The 18,602-nt window shown below is 40.3% G+C and overlaps 2 protein-coding genes across 8 annotated transcripts in view; one reads left to right on the top strand and one right to left on the bottom strand.

Annotated features, from left to right (window-relative positions):
* The window catches only part of LOC121818696 (uncharacterized), a 125,739-nt gene extending 116,152 nt beyond the window's left edge, over positions 1–9,587 (bottom strand). The window contains exons 1-3 of one of the 2 annotated variants that reach the window (XM_060409733.1): positions 9,173–9,587; positions 8,547–8,936; positions 1,181–1,262 (exon numbers count right to left, since the gene is read on the bottom strand). The gene's annotated coding sequence lies outside the window, so the exon portion shown is untranslated. The remainder of the gene's footprint in view (positions 1–1,180; positions 1,263–8,546; positions 8,937–9,172) is intronic. The other variant, XM_060409734.1, reaches the window with a different exon arrangement.
* Positions 9,588–9,716: 129 nt separating this feature from the next.
* The window catches only part of AGPS (alkylglycerone phosphate synthase), a 133,574-nt gene continuing 124,688 nt past the window's right edge, over positions 9,717–18,602 (top strand). For all 6 annotated transcript variants that reach the window (XM_060409730.1, XM_060409731.1, XM_027964810.3 and 3 more), the window contains exon 1: positions 9,717–9,993. In XM_060409730.1, the coding sequence (XP_060265713.1) occupies positions 9,734–9,993 (260 nt within the window). In that variant the 5' untranslated portion in view covers positions 9,717–9,733. The remainder of the gene's footprint in view (positions 9,994–18,602) is intronic.

Below are 18,602 nucleotides of genomic sequence, written 5' to 3'. Positions count from 1 at the left end.
TGACCCTTGTAGAAAAAACAGAAGAGAAAGAGGTTTAAAAGAAAGAAAAAATAAGAAGGAGGGGTGTTAAAAATAAGGAAAAAGGGTAAGAAGAACATGAAAAAGCTACCATATATCTTGCATGAAAAAGTAATTTAATAAGTTAACATTTAAAAAGTAGATTGCAAAACCAGATATTGCTACTTTAAATGGTAGCTATAGGGCTACAGTAGAAACACTGCCTTGGTGGTTAATGTTGTTGTTTAGTTGCTAAGTTGTGTCTGCCTCTTTGCGATCCCATGAACTGTGGCTTAACAGGCTCCTCTGTCCATGTAATTTCCCAGGCAAGAATACTGGAGTGGGTTGCCATTTCCTTCTCCAGGGGATCTTCCCAACCCAGAGATCAAACCTGCCTCTGCTGCTTGACAGGTGGACTCTTTACTACTGCTCCACCCAGGAAACTCATTGGTGGTTAATAGATAATTTTAAAAACCCAATTCAGGGACTTTCTTGGTGGTTCAGTGGGTGAGATTCTGCACCTACACTTCAGGGGATCATGGGTTTGATCCTGGGTCTGGGAACTAAGATCATATCCCGCATGGTATGAACAAAACAAAACAAACACAAATCACCTAGTTCAAAGTAGCTTATATACTTCCTCAGGCTTCGATATGTGATTGTTGGGGTAGTGAGAAGCAGTGCCACGGTTCAGCTGGACTAAGGAGAAAATTTGATTCTATGTAAAAGGATAATGACAGAGTGACCGTTAGAGGTGTGTGTACTCCAAATACACTCACAGGAGCTTCTCATACTATAATCCTATAACCCAAATCAGTAGTGTCCCCTTTCAGAAGTCAGTTCTTTCAAAAAAAAAAAAATAATGGGAAATGGTGAGTAGAGATTATGCCACCTGGGAGGGTTAAGCAGCAAATTACTTCCTCATTAAATTTTCCTGAATATGGAGTAGGAATTCCTAAAAGCGTCTGCTGTCCTAAAGCAGATTTGCCAGAGCTGAGTCTAGGACCCTGGAGATTTATGCTACAATATCCTCAAACCTGGCTGTCTCTGGTGCTCTGGAAGAGTCTCAGTGAATTCAAAGACACTCCTTTCCCTACTCCCCAAAGAATACTTTTGAACTATGGGAAAACAAAACAAAACAAAACAATTCTGATGGGAATGAATTAGCACGGAAAAGACTTGCCTTTGAGAATATCACTTGTTCCTGGGTGCTCCATCATTGTTGGCCACACACATGAAAGCACTGATGAGGAGGGCTAAGAAACCTGGAGATACAAAAAGTTCAAATGCTAGGATTAGTGAATAAAGAGTTTTGCCAAGCTATCATCTCCACAGCATTAAAAAACGACCCTTGGGAACATCCTTTAAACTCTTTACCACTGATTTAAATGCACCAATATAAATAATATTGTAAGACTAACATAGGAGTGAGCCTGATTTTATAAGACAGCTTAAGCTATCATGTTACAACACACAAGTCACACTAAATTTAGATACCTCATTTATAAGAATTAAGTTTCTATTCATATGTGAATTGGATTTGGAAATCTGATTTTAAAGTGCAGGAATCACTTTCAAATGTGACTGTATGAAATTTAAAACTACGTATTTCATATAGAATGTATCAAAACGTGAAATTATTCTTTAAATATTTTTAACACCTTTGGTTTATGAATAGTGGGCATTTCATACTACTTTGTGGCAAGAGTGGTAACCACTTTTAGCATTCAGTTGTTTAGAGCTTACCCAGCAAATGTTTTAGTATGTATCTACAGAAATACTTTAGAGTAGCCATTCTTAAATGCAATCTGGGAATCTTTGTTGGGTCTTCCAAACCCTTTCAGGGAGTGATCAAGGTCAAAACTATTTTCAAAACAGACTAAGGCATTATTTATCTTTTTCACTCTGATTCTCTCATAGGTGTAACATGGAGGTTTTCGGTAGTTGCATGGCATGTGATATTTCAACTGACTGATTTCAGAAGCAGATATGAGAATTAAACTGTCTTCTATTAAGCAAAACATCAGTTTGAGAAAATGTAAAGGAAAGCCATTTTTCTCATGTTCCCCCCAAATATAGTTATTTTTAGTAAAATATTTTACTTATATAAATATGTATTGGTTGATCATCATTATTTTAAAAATAAATTGTAAAGAATTATTTTAAATATTTAAAAATTTTAATTTATTATATGGTATAGGTAGTTATGTAGGTAGATATAAACATAAACAAAAGCTCTCTGTTGGGGGGGCTCTCGATTTTTAAGATTTATAAAGAAGTCTTAGAGTCCAAAGAGCTTACGTTTACCTAAAAGCAAAACTTTAAATGTTTACTGGCTTAAAGTACTAACTGATAAATAGCAAATCTTGATTTTAATCTGTTCTAAAGAAAATAATTTTTTAAAAGTAATTTTTGACTTTGGTTTTCAAAATCCTTGCATATTTATCATTTTGCAATAAATCTGACAGGTAGGCAGGTCAGAACTGATTCTTATCTAAAGAAACAGAAGAAATCAAGAAACAGAGTTTTAGACTGAAGAGTAAGTTAGTAGCAGAGCAGCTATAGAACATAAAGAACATAAGGTTTATAGAACATACAGTACTTTCAACTCTAACGGGATAATTTGGCTAACTAACGCATTTCCTCCTCCTTTCCCTATATGGGGTGACTGTGACATGGAAAATACTAAAATGATATTGCGGCAGAACATAGCCTGCAGCCACTATCCCATTAAACATCTTCATTCTCAGGCTAACTCAGTGCCCTTTACTGGAACAGACAGCCAAGCACGGGTAAATGCTTTCCTGTCATTCAAAAACGTTGCTAACTCCTATAGACTTTTTTGTAGGAGTTTTTTTTTGTCTTCATCATTTGCTGGTAGAGCTTCTTTTTATAACTAGGGACAGCTTCGCAGGTATACCTGATAGGCGACTTCGTCTGAGAATGAATTCCAGAGTACTGGTCTTCCCTGATTGTCATGCTAATTCTCTGCTCAAGAACTTAAAATAACTTCCACCAGATCAATGTTCACTCTTCTGCTAAGTTTTCAATGCTCCTCAGATTTGGCTTCACAGTTCTCATTCAACCTCATTTCTTTTCCCTCTAGTGTGCATTATCTTATGTAGGAGGGCTGTCATCCTTATACCAACCTCACTCTCACTTCCATAATAGCAGTTGGAGTTTACTATATTCTCGCTCATTAATCTTTTAATACCCCTGGGAAGTTGTTATTACTATCCCAACTTTATAGACAAGGAGCTGAGCCCAAAGATATTAATATGACAAGCTTGAGACAACACATCTTTCTGATCAATGGTGGAGCCAATATTCAAACCTATGTCTGTCTGGGAATGAGGGTAATGCTGTTAGCCATTACACCATATATATCAGTAAATGAATTAAATTTAAATAGGTTAAATGATCCAAGATTTTGTGCTAAAACTTTCTAAAGAAAACAACTAAACGCTATTTACTAGAGACACATCTAAAACATATGAATACAAAAAGATTGTAAGTCATAGGATAAGGCCACCCCCCTACTCTCCACACTCACATACAAACTGCCATAGGTAAACTTTAAGACAAAAATCATTATTAGAAAGCAAGAGGGATATTTGATAATTACAAAAGGTTTAAATCATCAAGAAAATATAATAATTTTGACATTTAATATACAGGTTCAAAGTATTGAAAGCAAAGATTAGCAGTAGAAAGAAAAAGAGATAAATCCGTAACGATAGTGGGAGATCTTAACATACTTCAATAACTGATAAAGTAAGTAAACAAAATATCAGTTGGGATATAAAACAATACAATATATAAAACAATACATGAGCTTGAATACCTGAATACAAAACAATACTTGAACAATACAATCATTAGATCAAATTTGTATCTGAGGAACACTGTACTCCTAAACAAGAGAGAATACAAATCATTCTTTTCAAATACACGTGGAAACTATTTGGAACTGAATAATCATGAAAATAATGTTATCAAAACTTGAAGTTAATTGCTTATAGGGAAATTTATAGCTCTAAATGTAAATATCAGAATAGAAATACAACAAAAGGCTGAGAAACCAATGAGCTAAGCATTCATTTTAAAAAATTAGGAAAAAAACTGGAAGATAGGAAATAATATTAGCAGAAATTAATTTAAAAAACATACATATAATTGGATCAACAAAGTCAAAATTCGGTCTTTTAAAAAAGTAATAGAATTGCTAAATGTCTGGTAAGTTGATTTAAAAATAGAGAGATAGCAAAATAACCAGTACTGGGAATAAAAAAGTAGGACATTAACAAAGATTCTATAGACATTAAGTGATAATAGAAGATACTATGAAAAACTTTATGTCATTAAATTTGAAAATGTAAATGAAGCAGACAATGTGCTAAAAAAACTGTTAAAAAGCGAAGCAAGCAGATACAGAAAATCTGAGTAGCATTAAACTATTTAGTCTTTTAATAAAAAGACCTTCCCATAAAGAAAAATCTAGGTTCAGATTGTTTCTTTGGTGAATTGTAGCAAACATTTAAGGAAGAAATAATGATCAGTCTTACACAAACTCTTCTTGAGCCTAGAAAACAAAGAAGTACTCACTAGCTTGTTTCATGAGACCAGCAAAATCTGACATGTTTCTATTAAAAGAAGGAAAATAACAGACCAACCTTACTTGTAAACATAACACAAAATATTAAACAAAAATTTAATATATTCAATGATGTATAAAAAGGCCAGTATGTCATGATCAGGTTGGGTTCATGCCAGCATTGCAAGGTTGGCTGAAGAGTGGCAAACCAATCCATGTAATTTACCACACGAACAGAACAAAAGAGAAAAATCCTATGATCATCTCAACAGGTACAGAAAAAAATCTGATAAGACTCATTTCCAATCATGATAAAAACTCTCAGCAAGAGAGTTAGGATTAGAAGGGGAATTCCTTAATCTGCTCAAAGGTTTGTTAAAAAACAAAATGAAACAAAAACTCAGCAACCCTGTTGAAACACTGGTGAAGTGTTGAAAGATTTCCCTTTGAAATCAGGAACAAGATAAATGTGCCACTACCACAACTTCTCTTGAACATTGTACTGGAGGTTCTAGCCAGTTGACTAAAACAAGAAAAAGAAGGATGGAAAGGAAAAATCAACTGTAACTATTTACAAATTATATGATTCTATGTAGAAGATGGAAAAAAATAAAGAGTAGCTAAGCCAGTGTGATACTGGCATAAGGTAGATAAACAGACCGATGGAACATAATACAGAGCCTAGAAACAGACTAATGTTATGTCAACAGTTGATTTATGACAGAGGTGGGAATGTAGAACAAGGTATTTTCAACAAGTAGTGCTGAAACAACTGAATACTCATACTGGGAAAAAAAAAAAGAAACCCAATCTCCATACCATAAGTAAAAATCAATTCCAGGTAACCTGTTATTATAAATGTGAATGGAAAAACTCTAAGGCTTCTAGAAAGTAATACAGGAGATCGATCTTTATTGTTGTCCTTTAGTCACTAAGTCAAGTCTGACTCTTATGACTCCATGGACTGTAGCCTACCAGACTTCTCTGTCCATGGGATTTCCCAGGCAAAAATACTGGAGTGGGTTGCCATTTCCTTCTCCAGGGGATCTTCCTGACCCAGGGATTGAACCTGTATCTTCCATGCTGCAGGTAGATTCTTTACCACCGAGTCACTGGGGAAGCCCAACAGTATATAATTGTATACCAGAGTTTATTCTACAATTAGTAGAGTTGTTTCCAGTTTGGGACTGTTTTGGGTAAGATTGCTATAAAATGTCTCTAGGTGGACATGTAGATGAATTTCTATAACGTACTCATCTAAGAGTGGAATTTCTAAGTCCTCAAGTATGCATATATTTAATAGATAATAAAATGCCAGGCTTTTCCAAAAGTATTATGAAAAGTGAAAGGGTTCATTGCTCATTCGTGTCCTGCTCTCTGTGACACCATGGACTGCAGCCCTGCCAGACTCCTCTGTCCATGGGATTTTCCAGGCAAGAATACTGGAGTAGGTAGCCATTCCCTTCTCCAGGGGATATTCCCAACCCAGGATCAAACCTGGGTCTTCTGCATTACAGGCAGATTCTTCACTACTGTGCCACCAGGGAAGCCAAAGGAATCGTATAAAATCTATTCTAGCAGCTTAGGAGAGTTCCCATATGAGAGTTCTGACGTGTTATTGTCAGTCTATTTAGTTTTAAATGAATAAATATGGCAAGTATCCTATGAAGCTGGAATAGATTTTGTACAATCCCTTTGGAAAAGTCTAGTATTTCATTATCTATTAAACGTATGCATATTTGATGACCTAGAAATTCCACTCTTAGATGGGTATGTTACAGAAATTCATCTATATGTCCACCTAGAGACATGCAAGAATATTTATAGCAGCCATATCCACAACAAAAAACAAACTGGAAACAACCCCATTAATTGTAGAAAAAACCCTGGTATACACATTCAATGGGATACTATACAGCAAGGAAAATGAATGTATTGCAACTACATGCAACAATATGAATGAATCTCATAATGTTGAGTGAATGAAAGCAGACACAAAAGAACATACTATATCATACTATTCATATAAATGGAAAGAAACAGGAAACATATGCATGCTTTATCGACAAACATAAAAAACCAAGGAAATGTGTATCATAAAACTCAGGACAGTGGTTACCTTTGACAGGTAGAGAGTGTGAACTGATTGGGAGAGGGCATAAGAGGGACTTCTGGGGTGCTGGCAACCCTCTATTTTTCAATCTAGATGGAAGTTACATGGGTTTTTGATCTATGATAAATTATACTTTGGTTTACTTTTTCTCATTTCCTAATAAAAATGTATACAATTCAAGAATTCCTTCACTTGAGTATCACTAATCAACTCTGAAGATAAGCAATGAAAGTCAGTGCAATAAAGAAATTTGGTGCATGTTTCAGGAGTTAATTTCACCTTTTTGTGCTTCATATTAGAAGAGATGTTGTAAACGCAAATAAAGGACACACTCCATGGGGATCTAGGTTATTAATGGCCACATGTTCCAGGACTCAAAAGGAATAAGTTTGTGGAGATGGCCCTGCTGAATGTGATTATCACTGAGGTTTTGCCTTTGGAGGGAATCTCAATGGACCATTGTTGTTCAGTCACTCAGTCGTTTCTGACTCTTTGTGACCCCGTGGACTGCAACATGCCATGCTTCCCTGTCCACTATCTCTGAGTTTGCTCAAACTCAATGGACCATGCCTCATGTGAAATATCTGTTTCTCTTAGGAAGGATGAAATAAGTAACAAGGCACTCTGCTTGAGCTTTGCTCTTGTAAGGAGAGGGGTTAGGAAATCCTTCACCGATGTAACCTACATCACACTTATTTCACTTAATAGTATCACAGTTTCTTCCCCACATATATCCCAATTCCTAACTAGCTAATTTTACCATGTAGATGAAGCATAGGCTTAAATGCTTTTGTATCTCATAGCACATGAATTAGTTATGTTATAGGCTCTCACCAAGTGTTTTTACTGCCTACATGTGTTTCATTACTGTGCACATATTTGAAATATATATAATCAGTTTTTCTAATGCTATAATAGTTTACACCAAAACTATAATTTTGGTTTATATCAATTTTCCATCACCAGGAGGTAAGGTTTTTTTATTGTTGATATTGGCAAAATTTATAAATTTTGTCTCCTGAGAGTTGGCAAGAAGCATGTTCAACTTCAACATGGAAAAGACTGTGGTAGTCAGTTAACTACATTTACATTTAAGGCATGACAATTAGTATTAGATTGAGCTCTCTGGGACTCAAGCAAAAATTAATAGACCTGTGCTATTCCAAAAAGATTCTGAGGGAGTTGTTGCTTATACAGCATTCTGGCAAGAAATCTAAGACTTTTGGAGAAGGATATGGCAACCCACTCCAGTACTCTTGCCTGGAAAATCCCATGGATGGAGGAGCCTGGCGAGCTACTGTCCACAGGGTCACAAAGAGTCGGACACAACTGAGTGACTTCACTTTCACTAAGACTTTTTCGTGACTGCAAGCAAACATGCTACTTGGTGTTTCAATACTGTTCTAGAAACATCTAGAAGGGTGTGAGAAGCTCAAAGACTAGAGTTGCTGAATTCTCAAATATAAGGAGTCTTTTTCCTTAGATCATTCACAGCAATTTACTCCTGCTGCCCCTAGTCTATCTCAAAGAGACAGTGGTTAGAAGCAGCAGCTAAACAGGAGTGGGACTCAGTGATTCTGTAGCTAGACTGGATGTTTAATGCTGAACTCTCTCTTTAAAATTTGGTGATCAGGCATACACATCAAGTCCTCTTCACTGTTTACCTGAATTTTCTCCAAATAATTAAATGGTTCTTTCGTATTGGTCAAATAACTTCTGGAATATCTTAACTCTTTTGCAGAAGACTGTGTTAGCAAGAAGGTGGGTATTCAGAAAGGAGGTGAACTCATTGGACTCAGAAAGCTTATGGTAACGCCTTCTCTTACCATTCCCAAGACTTACTTTTAAATTGCACCTTATGCGGAAAGGAACTCTTAATTTCTGATGGTTGAGGTCTGCAAGGTGGCTTATAAAAGTCTATCTGGTTAACCGGCTGAAAACGGTTGTGGAGCACAGTCCTACTGACACAACTCCAATTTCACGAAGTGCCACTCTCCAGAAATGAAGCCACTTTGTAGATGACTGAGACGTCTTGAGAACAGTTGTTGGGTAATTTCAGCTTTGGGTTTCCCAGGTGACTCAGTGGTAAAGAATCCGCCTGCAAATGCAGGAGATGCAGGGTTGATCCCTGTGTCAGGAAGATCCTCTGGAGAAGGAAATGGCAATTCACTACGCATTTTCGCCTGGGAAATCCCATGGACAGCGGAGCCTGGAGGGCTACAGTCCACGGAGCTGCAAAAGAGTTGGACAGGAGTTTAGCGACCAAACAATAACAGTTTTATCTCTAGCACCAGAAAACTTTGGCACTATTAGGAAAATGAAGAAAAAGAAGGGCGCAACACCCAGTAACCACAGAAAGAGAACCTAGGTTGCAACTCAGCATTAGTGTTTACTAGGTGCACGCCTTTGGGCAACTTAAGTGTCTCCGAGTCTGTTTTCTCATTTCAGTTTTTTCAAAGCTTACTTACCTGAGATCTAGCATTGCGCACAGTGCCAGGCTCGAAGTAGGTGATGAGAAAATGATAGGAATTTGCTTTGATGGTTATAGGCAACCAATCAGTTCTGAGTTACTTTTAGTGACCCCCGCAGCGAAGGAGAGCAGAGGTGGGCCCAGGAAATGATGGCCTTGGTTCGCTCGTCAGGTCCCCAGATGGTCCGAGGCGTCTGGTCCTGAGAGCTACTCTGGAGGCTCAGGCCTCACCCGAGAAGACCACCCAGCGCACTAGGTCACCTCGGGGAGCGTTTGCGGTTTGGCTCCAGTTATCTAGCACGATTCAGGCCGGACCAGTCCCGGGATGGCTCGAACTCACCTGCTTGACAGGTGTCAGCGGCCTGGGGCGTGACCGTGGAGGCGGGCGGCCGCGGTGGGCGGGAGCTGAGAATAAGTAGCTCCAGGCGCATGGCACCAGCCGCCCAGTCGCCGCGGTGGCTGCCGGGATGCGCCGCAGCGAATGGTCGCGCCGGGCGCCGCTCTGAGTGACCTTTCACCCGAGCCCAGCGGCCCCGGGCGGCGGCACAAGGCGGAAGCCATGGCGGAGGCGGCGGCTGCGGCGGGCGGGACGGCCGCGGGCGCGGGCGCGGGCTCCGGGTCCGCAGCGGACCGGGACCGGGATCCGGAGCGAGACCGCGCCGGGCGGAGGCTGCGGGTTCTTTCAGGCCATCTGCTGGGCCGGCCTCAGGAAGCTCTGAGTACCAATGATTGCAAAGCGCGGAGAACCGCGGCGACCGCCACGGCGGCGCCCACTGCCACTCCCGCCGCGCAGGAGTCGGGCACCATCCCCAAGAAGCGGTGAGTGATGTCTCTGTTGAGCCAGCCTCTGGTGAGGGACCAGGCCGGGCCTGTGCTGCGGGAGGGCACGGGGGAGGTGGGAAGGGAGGTGACACGGGAGGGGGGAAGGCATTCCGGTCCCTGAAAGTGCGGACCATCTCTTTTAAGAGAGCGTAGATGACAAGCAGGATGAAATGGGTTTGGGTCACTATTTGAGAGTAATAAACCCGAAGAACTCTTACTGGGGAAGGCTTTCAGGGGACCTTTTTTCTTGGATTCATAATGCCAGAAATTCATTGTCTGTCTTGAATTAATACTTAGGAAGCCAGCGTCTTCGAATACATACAAGGGGCTTAATTATGATCCTCCAAGGAAATTTAAGTTTGTACCAAATGATATCTCTTCAAATTCGCTCTAGCTTGGGTGTGAGTTGGCGGTTCCTGGAAGAAGATGCTGCTGCTGGTTTCTGGGGTGGATTTCTGCCTGCTTAGGGGCATGATCTTTGAGGGAGGAGGAAATCCAGGGATGGGAAGAAGCAATAAATAGAAGACACTGCTAGTGACTTAGGGTGTAGGTGGTAGCTACTGAGCTCTGGTGTAACCAAAAGCTGAAAGATCCTTGTTTATGGGTGAGGTTGTTTGTAAGATATCTTAAGACTTTTTGGAGGACTGTTAAGCTCTGATGCAAGCCACTAGGAAAAGCTGTTATTTGAGATATGGCTTTGTCAGCGCGGTAAACTTTGAAAGTGAAAAAAAAGTTGTTAATGTTTAATGTGTCCTTTCAATGTCAGAGATTGTGCTAGATCTAATTTCTTTTACTCCTCTCCAAACTGTGAGGTAGGTGCAGTTATCTTTCATTTTATAGATGAAGGAATAAACAAGATTTAGAAGCCTGCTCTAGGCTTGGCAGGTTCACTGTGTGGCAGGTTAGTTTTCGAAATCTGGCCAAGTTGACTTTAGGGCCAAATTCTTAAACTGTACTGTTTCTGATGAATTCATCCATTAATTCAGTATTCATTAGTCCTACTACATAGTCACTGTACTAAGAATGTAGAGATTTTAAAATGCAGTATTTACTCCCTAGGAACTGATAACCTAAGAAGATAAAGTTATAATACAGTATGATAAGAAAGTTAGCTGATAACCATAGCAAATAGTCACTTAACCCAGTTTTGGGTATTTATTTATTAGGGCAAAGGCTTTCCAGGGTAGGGATTGCCTGAGTAAATCTCGAAGGTTGTTCTGGAAGTAACCTGCTAATGGAGAAAAGCATTCTTAGTGAAAAAGCTGTATTCATAGGTAAAGCAGTGAGAGGTTGAACTGCTAAGAGTTAAGTGTTGCAGGAAGAGGTGAGAATAGCTTGGGATGAGGAGCGGATAGGCTGGTCTTGTTTACAAGATTTTATGTACAGTAAAATATGATTACATTTACCTTTAGAAAGGTCACACTAGGGATTGAGTTGAAGGTTTAAGCAGTTGAGCATATGGTTTTGGGGAACATAGATTAGAGTTTGAATTTGCACTCCACAGTTCCAGCTGCATGACCTTGGGCAAGTTACTTAGCCTCTCTCAGAGCTTTAGACCCCTCATCTGTGAAAATGAGGACAGTAAGTCCTGCTTTGCATTGTTGCTGTGAGAATTGAATAATGTAAAGTTATCAAGTGCTTAGTGCAATGCTGATTTCATAACCCTTCAACAAATGGGAGATGCAGTTTTGATTGAGTCCAAGAGATTTAAAAGAATAAACCATTTATTTAGAAGACTAATATCCCAATGAGAAATGCTGTGATTCTGAACTCGGGCATAATGCTGGGAGTGGGCAATCTATTTGAAAAAGTATTAGGCAAATTTTCCATAACTTGATTACTGAGTGGTGAGGAAGGAAGGAATCAAGGATCACATTCTGGCCTCTGGCTTCATTTGAAGTTATATTAGCTGGGATTGGATTTAAAACTTTAAAGTTCTCTAACGGTTTAATGTACATTTATGTCCATTCTTTTGTGTGCATGTGTGAGATTGTACATTTATATGCAGGTTCATACTCTTGAACTAAGTAGAGAGGGCAAGTATTCCTTAAAGTTGGACTTAGGGCCTTTATTTACAGCATTCAGAGAAAAATAGTAATGTTTGGAAGGCACAATGGGGTAATGGATGAGGCTTCCCGCAGCTGAGGGTGACTGGTCTGGGAGGCCTTCTGTAGTTGCTCCGTGGACTGAAGGCCCAGCTGCGTGTAATCTATGCCATTAACGGCCCTGGTGTTTCCTTCAGGATTAGATGTGGTAAAATCCAATCGTGTACAACTATGTTAAAGTTTGAATAGTAGGTGAGGGAACACAAAACTTGTATTACATGAACTGTCGTATCAAAAGCTCCTTCACAAGAGTGATCTGCTTAATGTGTTTTTCATGGGGACCCAGGTGTCCCTTCTGGGTTGGAGAAGGCAAGGCACCCCACTCCGGTACTCTTGCCTGGAAAATCCCATGAACGGAGGAACCTGGTAGGCTGAGGTCCATGGGGTTGCTAAGAGTCGACTGAGTGACTTCACTTTCACTCTTTACTTTGGTGCATTGGAGAAGGAAATGGCAACCCACTCAAGTGTTCTTGCCTGGAGAATCCCAGGGACGGGGGAGCCGGTGGGCTGCCGTCTATGGGGTCACACAGAGTCGGACACGACTGAAGCGACTTGGCAGTAGCAGCAGGTGTCCCTTCTACTTCCTACTGCTTAGTTGGATCTCAGTTTACCAGCACCAGAGCAGAGCCAAAAGGGAAGGCAAGTGATGGAGCAGGAAGGAGCCAGTGTGTATTTCTAGTGAAGTGTAAATGTGACTGTATATCATTATTTTGGAAGGATTTGGTCATGTATGTTATTTGTATAACTCCCTTTCTTTTATTACCTGGGATGATGTCATTGGTTGAAATTCTTTTATTTCATGGCTGGTTATCATCTTGGAATTGGAGGAGTAACTTCTTGAAATTTCATGGTTTTGTTCCTCTTACAGGGTAGTCATGTATATGTCAATGTACTTAACATTTATAGGGTAGTTGCTTTATGATAGATGTTGTCTTAGGTACTGAAAGTAAAGAGAGAATAGTCCTTGGCCTCAAGAAATTCAGTCTAGCAAGGGAGGCGCACATTCCAGCACATTTTGAGTAGAGCCAGGGTAGATACAGACGTGGCACAGAGGAAAGAGAGTGATGTATTCTGTCTAGGGCCTCAGAAGAAGCTTTCTGAAGATGACTTTAAAATATCGACGACAGTGTGGCAGGTTGTTTTGGCGGTGAGGAGCGCTGGTATTCCAGACAGAAGTCATAGCATATGGCAAAGCAGGAGGGTGGGAAAGTGCACCTTGTATTTAGGTAATTAGAAATTCAGTATTGGTAGAGGTGGGAGTAAGTTAAAAGAGGAGGGCTTGAGCCGGTCATGGAGGCCTTTGGCCTGTAGGTCATTAGTCCTTTCATTCTTTCACTCATACATGTGTGAATGTTTGAGTGCTTACTATGCAGCCTAGAACAGTGAACAAAAACTCTACCCTTGTAGACTTACATTCTATTTGGAATGGAGATAGTGTAACAGACAAGTAATACAGTACGTCAGATCATCATGTGACGTATAATGAAAAGAAAAAAAGCAGCGCAGGCGGCGTGGTGATGGAGAGCCCTTAAAGGAATTGAGCTCTCTGAGAAGGGATGTGACCAGATTGGATTTGGGTTGGAGAGCAATCACTGCAGCTGCAAGGTTAAGAATGGATTGGGGAAGGATGAGGATGGATGTGGGAAGATCCATTCAAGGAGACTGTCAAAGCAAATTCAGTTCAGTTCAGTTCAGTTCAGTTCAGTCGCTCAGTCATGTCCGACTCTTTGCGACCCCATGAATCGCATCACGCCAGGCCTCCCTGTCCATCACCATCTCCCGGAGTTCACTCAGACTCACATCCATCGAGTCCGTGATGCCATCCAGCCATCTCATCCTCTGTCGTCCCCTTCTCCTCCTGCCCCCAATCTGTCCCAGCATCAGTCTTTTCCAATGAGGTGGCCAAAGTACTGGAGCTTCAGCTTTAGCATCATTCCTTCCAAAGAAATCCCAGGGCTGATCTCCTTCAGAATGGACTGGTTGGATCTCCTTGCAGTCCAGGGGACTCTCAAGAGTCTTCTTCAACACCACAGTTCAAAAGCATCAATTCTTTGGCACTCAGCCTTCTTCACAGTCCAACTCTCACATCCATACATGACCACTGGAAAAACCATAGCCTTGACTAGATGGACCTTAGTCGGCAAAGTAACGTCTCTACTTTTGAATATACTATCTAGGTTGGTCATAACTTTTCTTCCAAGGAGTAAGCGTCTTTTGATTTCCTGGCTGCAGTTACCATCTGCAGTGATTTTGAAGCCCCCCAAAATAAAGTCTGACACTGTTTCCACTGTTTCCCCATCTATTTCCTATGAAGTGATGGGACCGGATGCCATGATCTTCATTTTCTGAATGTTGAGCTTTAAGCCAACTTTTTGCTCTCCTCTTTCACGTTCATCAAGAGGCTTTTTAGCTCCTCTTCACTTTCTGCCATAAGGGTGGTGTCATCTGCATATCTGAGGTTATTGATTTTTCTCCTGACAATCTTGATTCCAGCTTGTGTTTCTTCTAGTCCAGCGTTTCTCATGATATACTCTGCATCTAAGTTAAATAAGCAGGGTGACAATATACAGCCTTGACGTACTCCTTTTCCTGTTTGGAACCAGTCTGTTGTTCCATGTCCAATTCTAACTGTTGCTTCCTGACCTGCATACAGATTTCTCAAGAGGCAGGTTAGGTGGTCTGGAATTCCCATCTCGCCGGGGTCCAGCCCCCGCAGGATCCAGGGAAACCCGAAGGAGAAATGGCATCGGCGATTGCGATTAATATATATAGAGAGAGATAGATAAGAATGTTGTAGATAAGAAAATAGAGGAGAGAAAGAGGCTGATATTCCTTGGTTTACATAGAGAACCAATAAAACTTCAAAACAAGAAGTTTGCCCTGTTCACGGAGGCCACAGGTGCCCTCCCGGTCTCTTGAGGGAGTGAAGACGCAGAACGTCTTCCCGTTCAGGTCTTAGAAACCCGGGCAGATAAGTGAATGCAGGGAGCCCCCATGCCCCAAGGGATCAGCCTGAAAAAGATAGGGAGAAGGAGAGAGAGAGAGAGAGAGAGAGAAAGAAAGAAAGAAAGAAGAAAAAACACGGGGTGACCAAGCTTCTGCAAGGCCCAAAAGCTTTATTTTTCAAAAGGTACTTATATACCTTGCCTTATACATAGAGGGAAATGAAAGATGCAAGGTCATACAGAGTCAGCCCAAACATTCCAGCAGTTTTGCCCTTATTGAAACCAGGATTTTTCTGCATACCTTTCCCACAAGAGATGTTGTGTACAGTATCTTCTGGCCTTGGAGGCCTGTGAACATTTTATGACCCTCTTTTGATAAAGGCTGTTCAACCAGAAAACTTATTTTCCCTCAAAGTGTTTTTTCTTCGTATTTCTAATCTATGTTAGCCTCAGAAAATGCCAAACAGAGTTATGTTTTTCACAGAGCAATGGTGCAGTGAGTTACAAGAAAGAACCAAGTAGCTCAAAAGTGTGATATGGTTAAATTCAAGGCTACACTTGTTTTTCTAGCATTCTCACTATGTTAACTAATGCACTCCCAGGTGCACAGTGGATAAGAGATATGGGAACTTAGCAACAAGCATTGGCCCAATAATGAAATCCTACATCAGCACTAGCACTACTCTAATAACTTTTAACTCTTTCAAAGGCTCTATGTTTTAGGCTTTCCATGCTTCTCACAGTTGGGAGGCTGTAAATAATTGTATACATAGCTGCAGGAGTCAGGATAACCTGCGAAGCAAGCTAGAATGTTAATAGAGGGGGTTTGGTGTGAAATATTCCTCTCATGTCCAGGAGACTGATTAGCTATAGCCCTACGTTGATTTTCTCCAGAGAAAGATGGTCAGGGTTAGCCCCCTGTTAATGTCAGAGGAGTTGGGGAAAGTCATGAAACAGTAAAACAGACAGATTCTGGTTTTGGGGTACATGCTCGAGAAAGCCTAGGGAGCCCCTCGAGTTCTGAAGCCTTGCTTAACAGTTCTCTTCCACATGACCCTGTCATGGCTGGGATCTCCCATGGTGGCTCCCGGCACCATCTCTTTCAGAATTTTCCACAGTTGATTGTGATCCAACAGTCAAAGGCTTTGGCATAGTCAATAAAGCAGAAATAGATGTTTTTAAAGCAAATTACGGGAGAAATAATGAAGGATTAATTCAAGATGATTGCAGTGAGAACAGAGAAGCAGATGGATTTGCATTTTGAAAGCTGGTGCATTAGTTGGTATTTAAAACCTGTTGCACTTGTCACATGGTCTCTTATGAGTAGATTTTAATTTCTTCTATCCAAGAACATATATCTTCTCTATTTGAAGTTGTGGAGTAGAGTTTTGAGGATGATGGTTTACTTTTGGACTTCTGTTTTCCTGTGAGTGCCTCATTACTCCATGAACAGTTTCTTTCTGCACTTGGTTCTGAATGCAGTTTTAGGTTCCTAAAAATCATAGTAAATGTCAGCCAAATATATGACGTTTTTATGCCTTGGCTTTGATTTTTTTTTCCAAATTTCTAAAAGTTACTATAGCGCTATGAAAAAGGAGGAAAAGAACCCTTGTTCACATCTGTCCCTCCATTACCAATAACCACTTCCTCAGTTGTAATTTTGACTCCGGCCTCTTTGCGGTTTGCATTAGTCAAAACTGTTCTGTGGCAATTTTTATAGCAGTTGTAAACTCTTATAGTTCAGATCAAAAGAATATCTGATTAAGAAAGCTGTTAATTATGTAATTTACTTGCTCATAGTGTCATTTATATACACCATTCTTTAAAAAATAGTGTATTATTTAACATCTACAAGAACCTTGGTAGATATTTTCCAGAAGGAAAGATGTGAGTTAACTTCTTGTACATATTTCCCAGAAGGGCATCTTGAAGCTTGTAAGGGCTGATGCATTTCTGTAACAAGGTTATTTGCACAAGTGACCTGACTTAAAATTTACTGTCATTTGACAAACTTAGAGCTTATTTTAGTAGTTATGCTGAATGAAATATTTAGCCTACTTTGAGTTCCTAACTAGGAATTCTAGTAGTAGTAGTAATAGAAGTTTTAATTTGCTTAAGTCCTAATGTACTGGGTATCCTGCTGAGGCGTGTACATTATCTCATTTAATTTTCACAATAGCTCTGAAAAGGAGGTGATACTATCTGTATGTTACAAATGAAGAAGGAGAGACTTAGAGTAGTTGACTTGTCTAAAGTCACACAACTACAAAATAAAAGAGACAGCAATTCAACTCTGCTCTGTCTTACTCCACAGGCTGCGTTTCTCACCTGTGCAGTATTACTGCACTGACGTTGTGCTCTAGGGGGAAGCTACCTACTTGGTAATCATCAAGTTATTTTCTTTGTCATCTAAGTTTCAAATCTTTTGTGATTGAATAGATCATGATCATATACAGTGTCATAATTAAGAGAGCATTAGTTTATATTAGTTTATATTGTATTATATAAATTAGTTTATATTGTATTGTTTTATATATTTTTATATATTATAAAATATAAATTTCATTTTTATCCTATCAAAGTGAAATTCATAATTTAAGAAAATGTGATACATTGTTTAAAAACATAGACCAACCTGTTTCCTTTTGCAAGTGAATTTTATTGTTTGACTTGGGAAAGAAGATGATGTCCAGGATAAAAGAGAAAGGAGGACTGTGGATGACCCCAGATTGGAGGAGAAAGGAGAAGAGAAGAAGTAATAGTGGATTTACTGCCTGGGTGTAAATTAACTATCTTTGGACTATAAGCGACTGTGTGTATGTGTGTTAGTCGCTCAGTCATGTCTGACTCTTTGCGACCCTATGACTGTAGCCCTCCAGCCTCTTCTGTTCATGGGATTCTCCAAGCAAGGATACTGGAGTGGGTTGCCATTTCCTTCTCCTCTATAAGTGAATAAGAAACCCTGAATACTTAACCTCCATGGTTATTTGGTATGATACTTCTCTTAGATTGGAAGTATCATTTTGAGATAGACCCCATCTTCTGTAAATAGACTTCCTCTTATGTCAGGAAGTTTCTACTGTAGAGCTATCACTTCCGGCCACTTAATAAACATATCTAGTAGTAAATTTGGAGAAGGCAGTGGCACCCCCTCCAGTGCTCTTGCCTGGAGACTCCCATGGACGGAGGAGCATGGTAGGCTGAGGTCCGTGGGGTCGTGAAGAGTCGGACACGGCTGAGCGAGTTCACTCTCACTTTTCACTTTCATGCATTGGAGAAGGCAGTGGCACCCACTCCAGTGCTCTTGCCTGCAGACTCCCATGGACGGAGGAGCCTGGTGGGCTGAGGTCCGTGGGGTTGCTAAGAGTCGGACACCACTGAGCGAGTTCACTTTCACTTTTCACTTTCATGCACTGGAGAAGGAAATGGCAACCCACTCCAGGTTCTTGCCTGGAGAATCCCAGGAACGGGGGAGCCTGGTGGGCTGCTGTCTATGGGGTCGCACAGAGTCAGACACGACTGAAGCGACTTAGCAGCAGCAGCAGCAGTAGTAAAT

The sequence above is a fragment of the Ovis aries genome, chromosome 2, assembly GCF_016772045.2.
Source record: "Ovis aries strain OAR_USU_Benz2616 breed Rambouillet chromosome 2, ARS-UI_Ramb_v3.0, whole genome shotgun sequence".
In the NCBI taxonomy this organism is placed as follows: domain Eukaryota; kingdom Metazoa; phylum Chordata; class Mammalia; order Artiodactyla; family Bovidae; genus Ovis; species Ovis aries.
The sequence above is the reverse complement of the archived record's forward strand: the minus strand, read 5'-3'. Positions and strand labels throughout refer to the sequence as shown.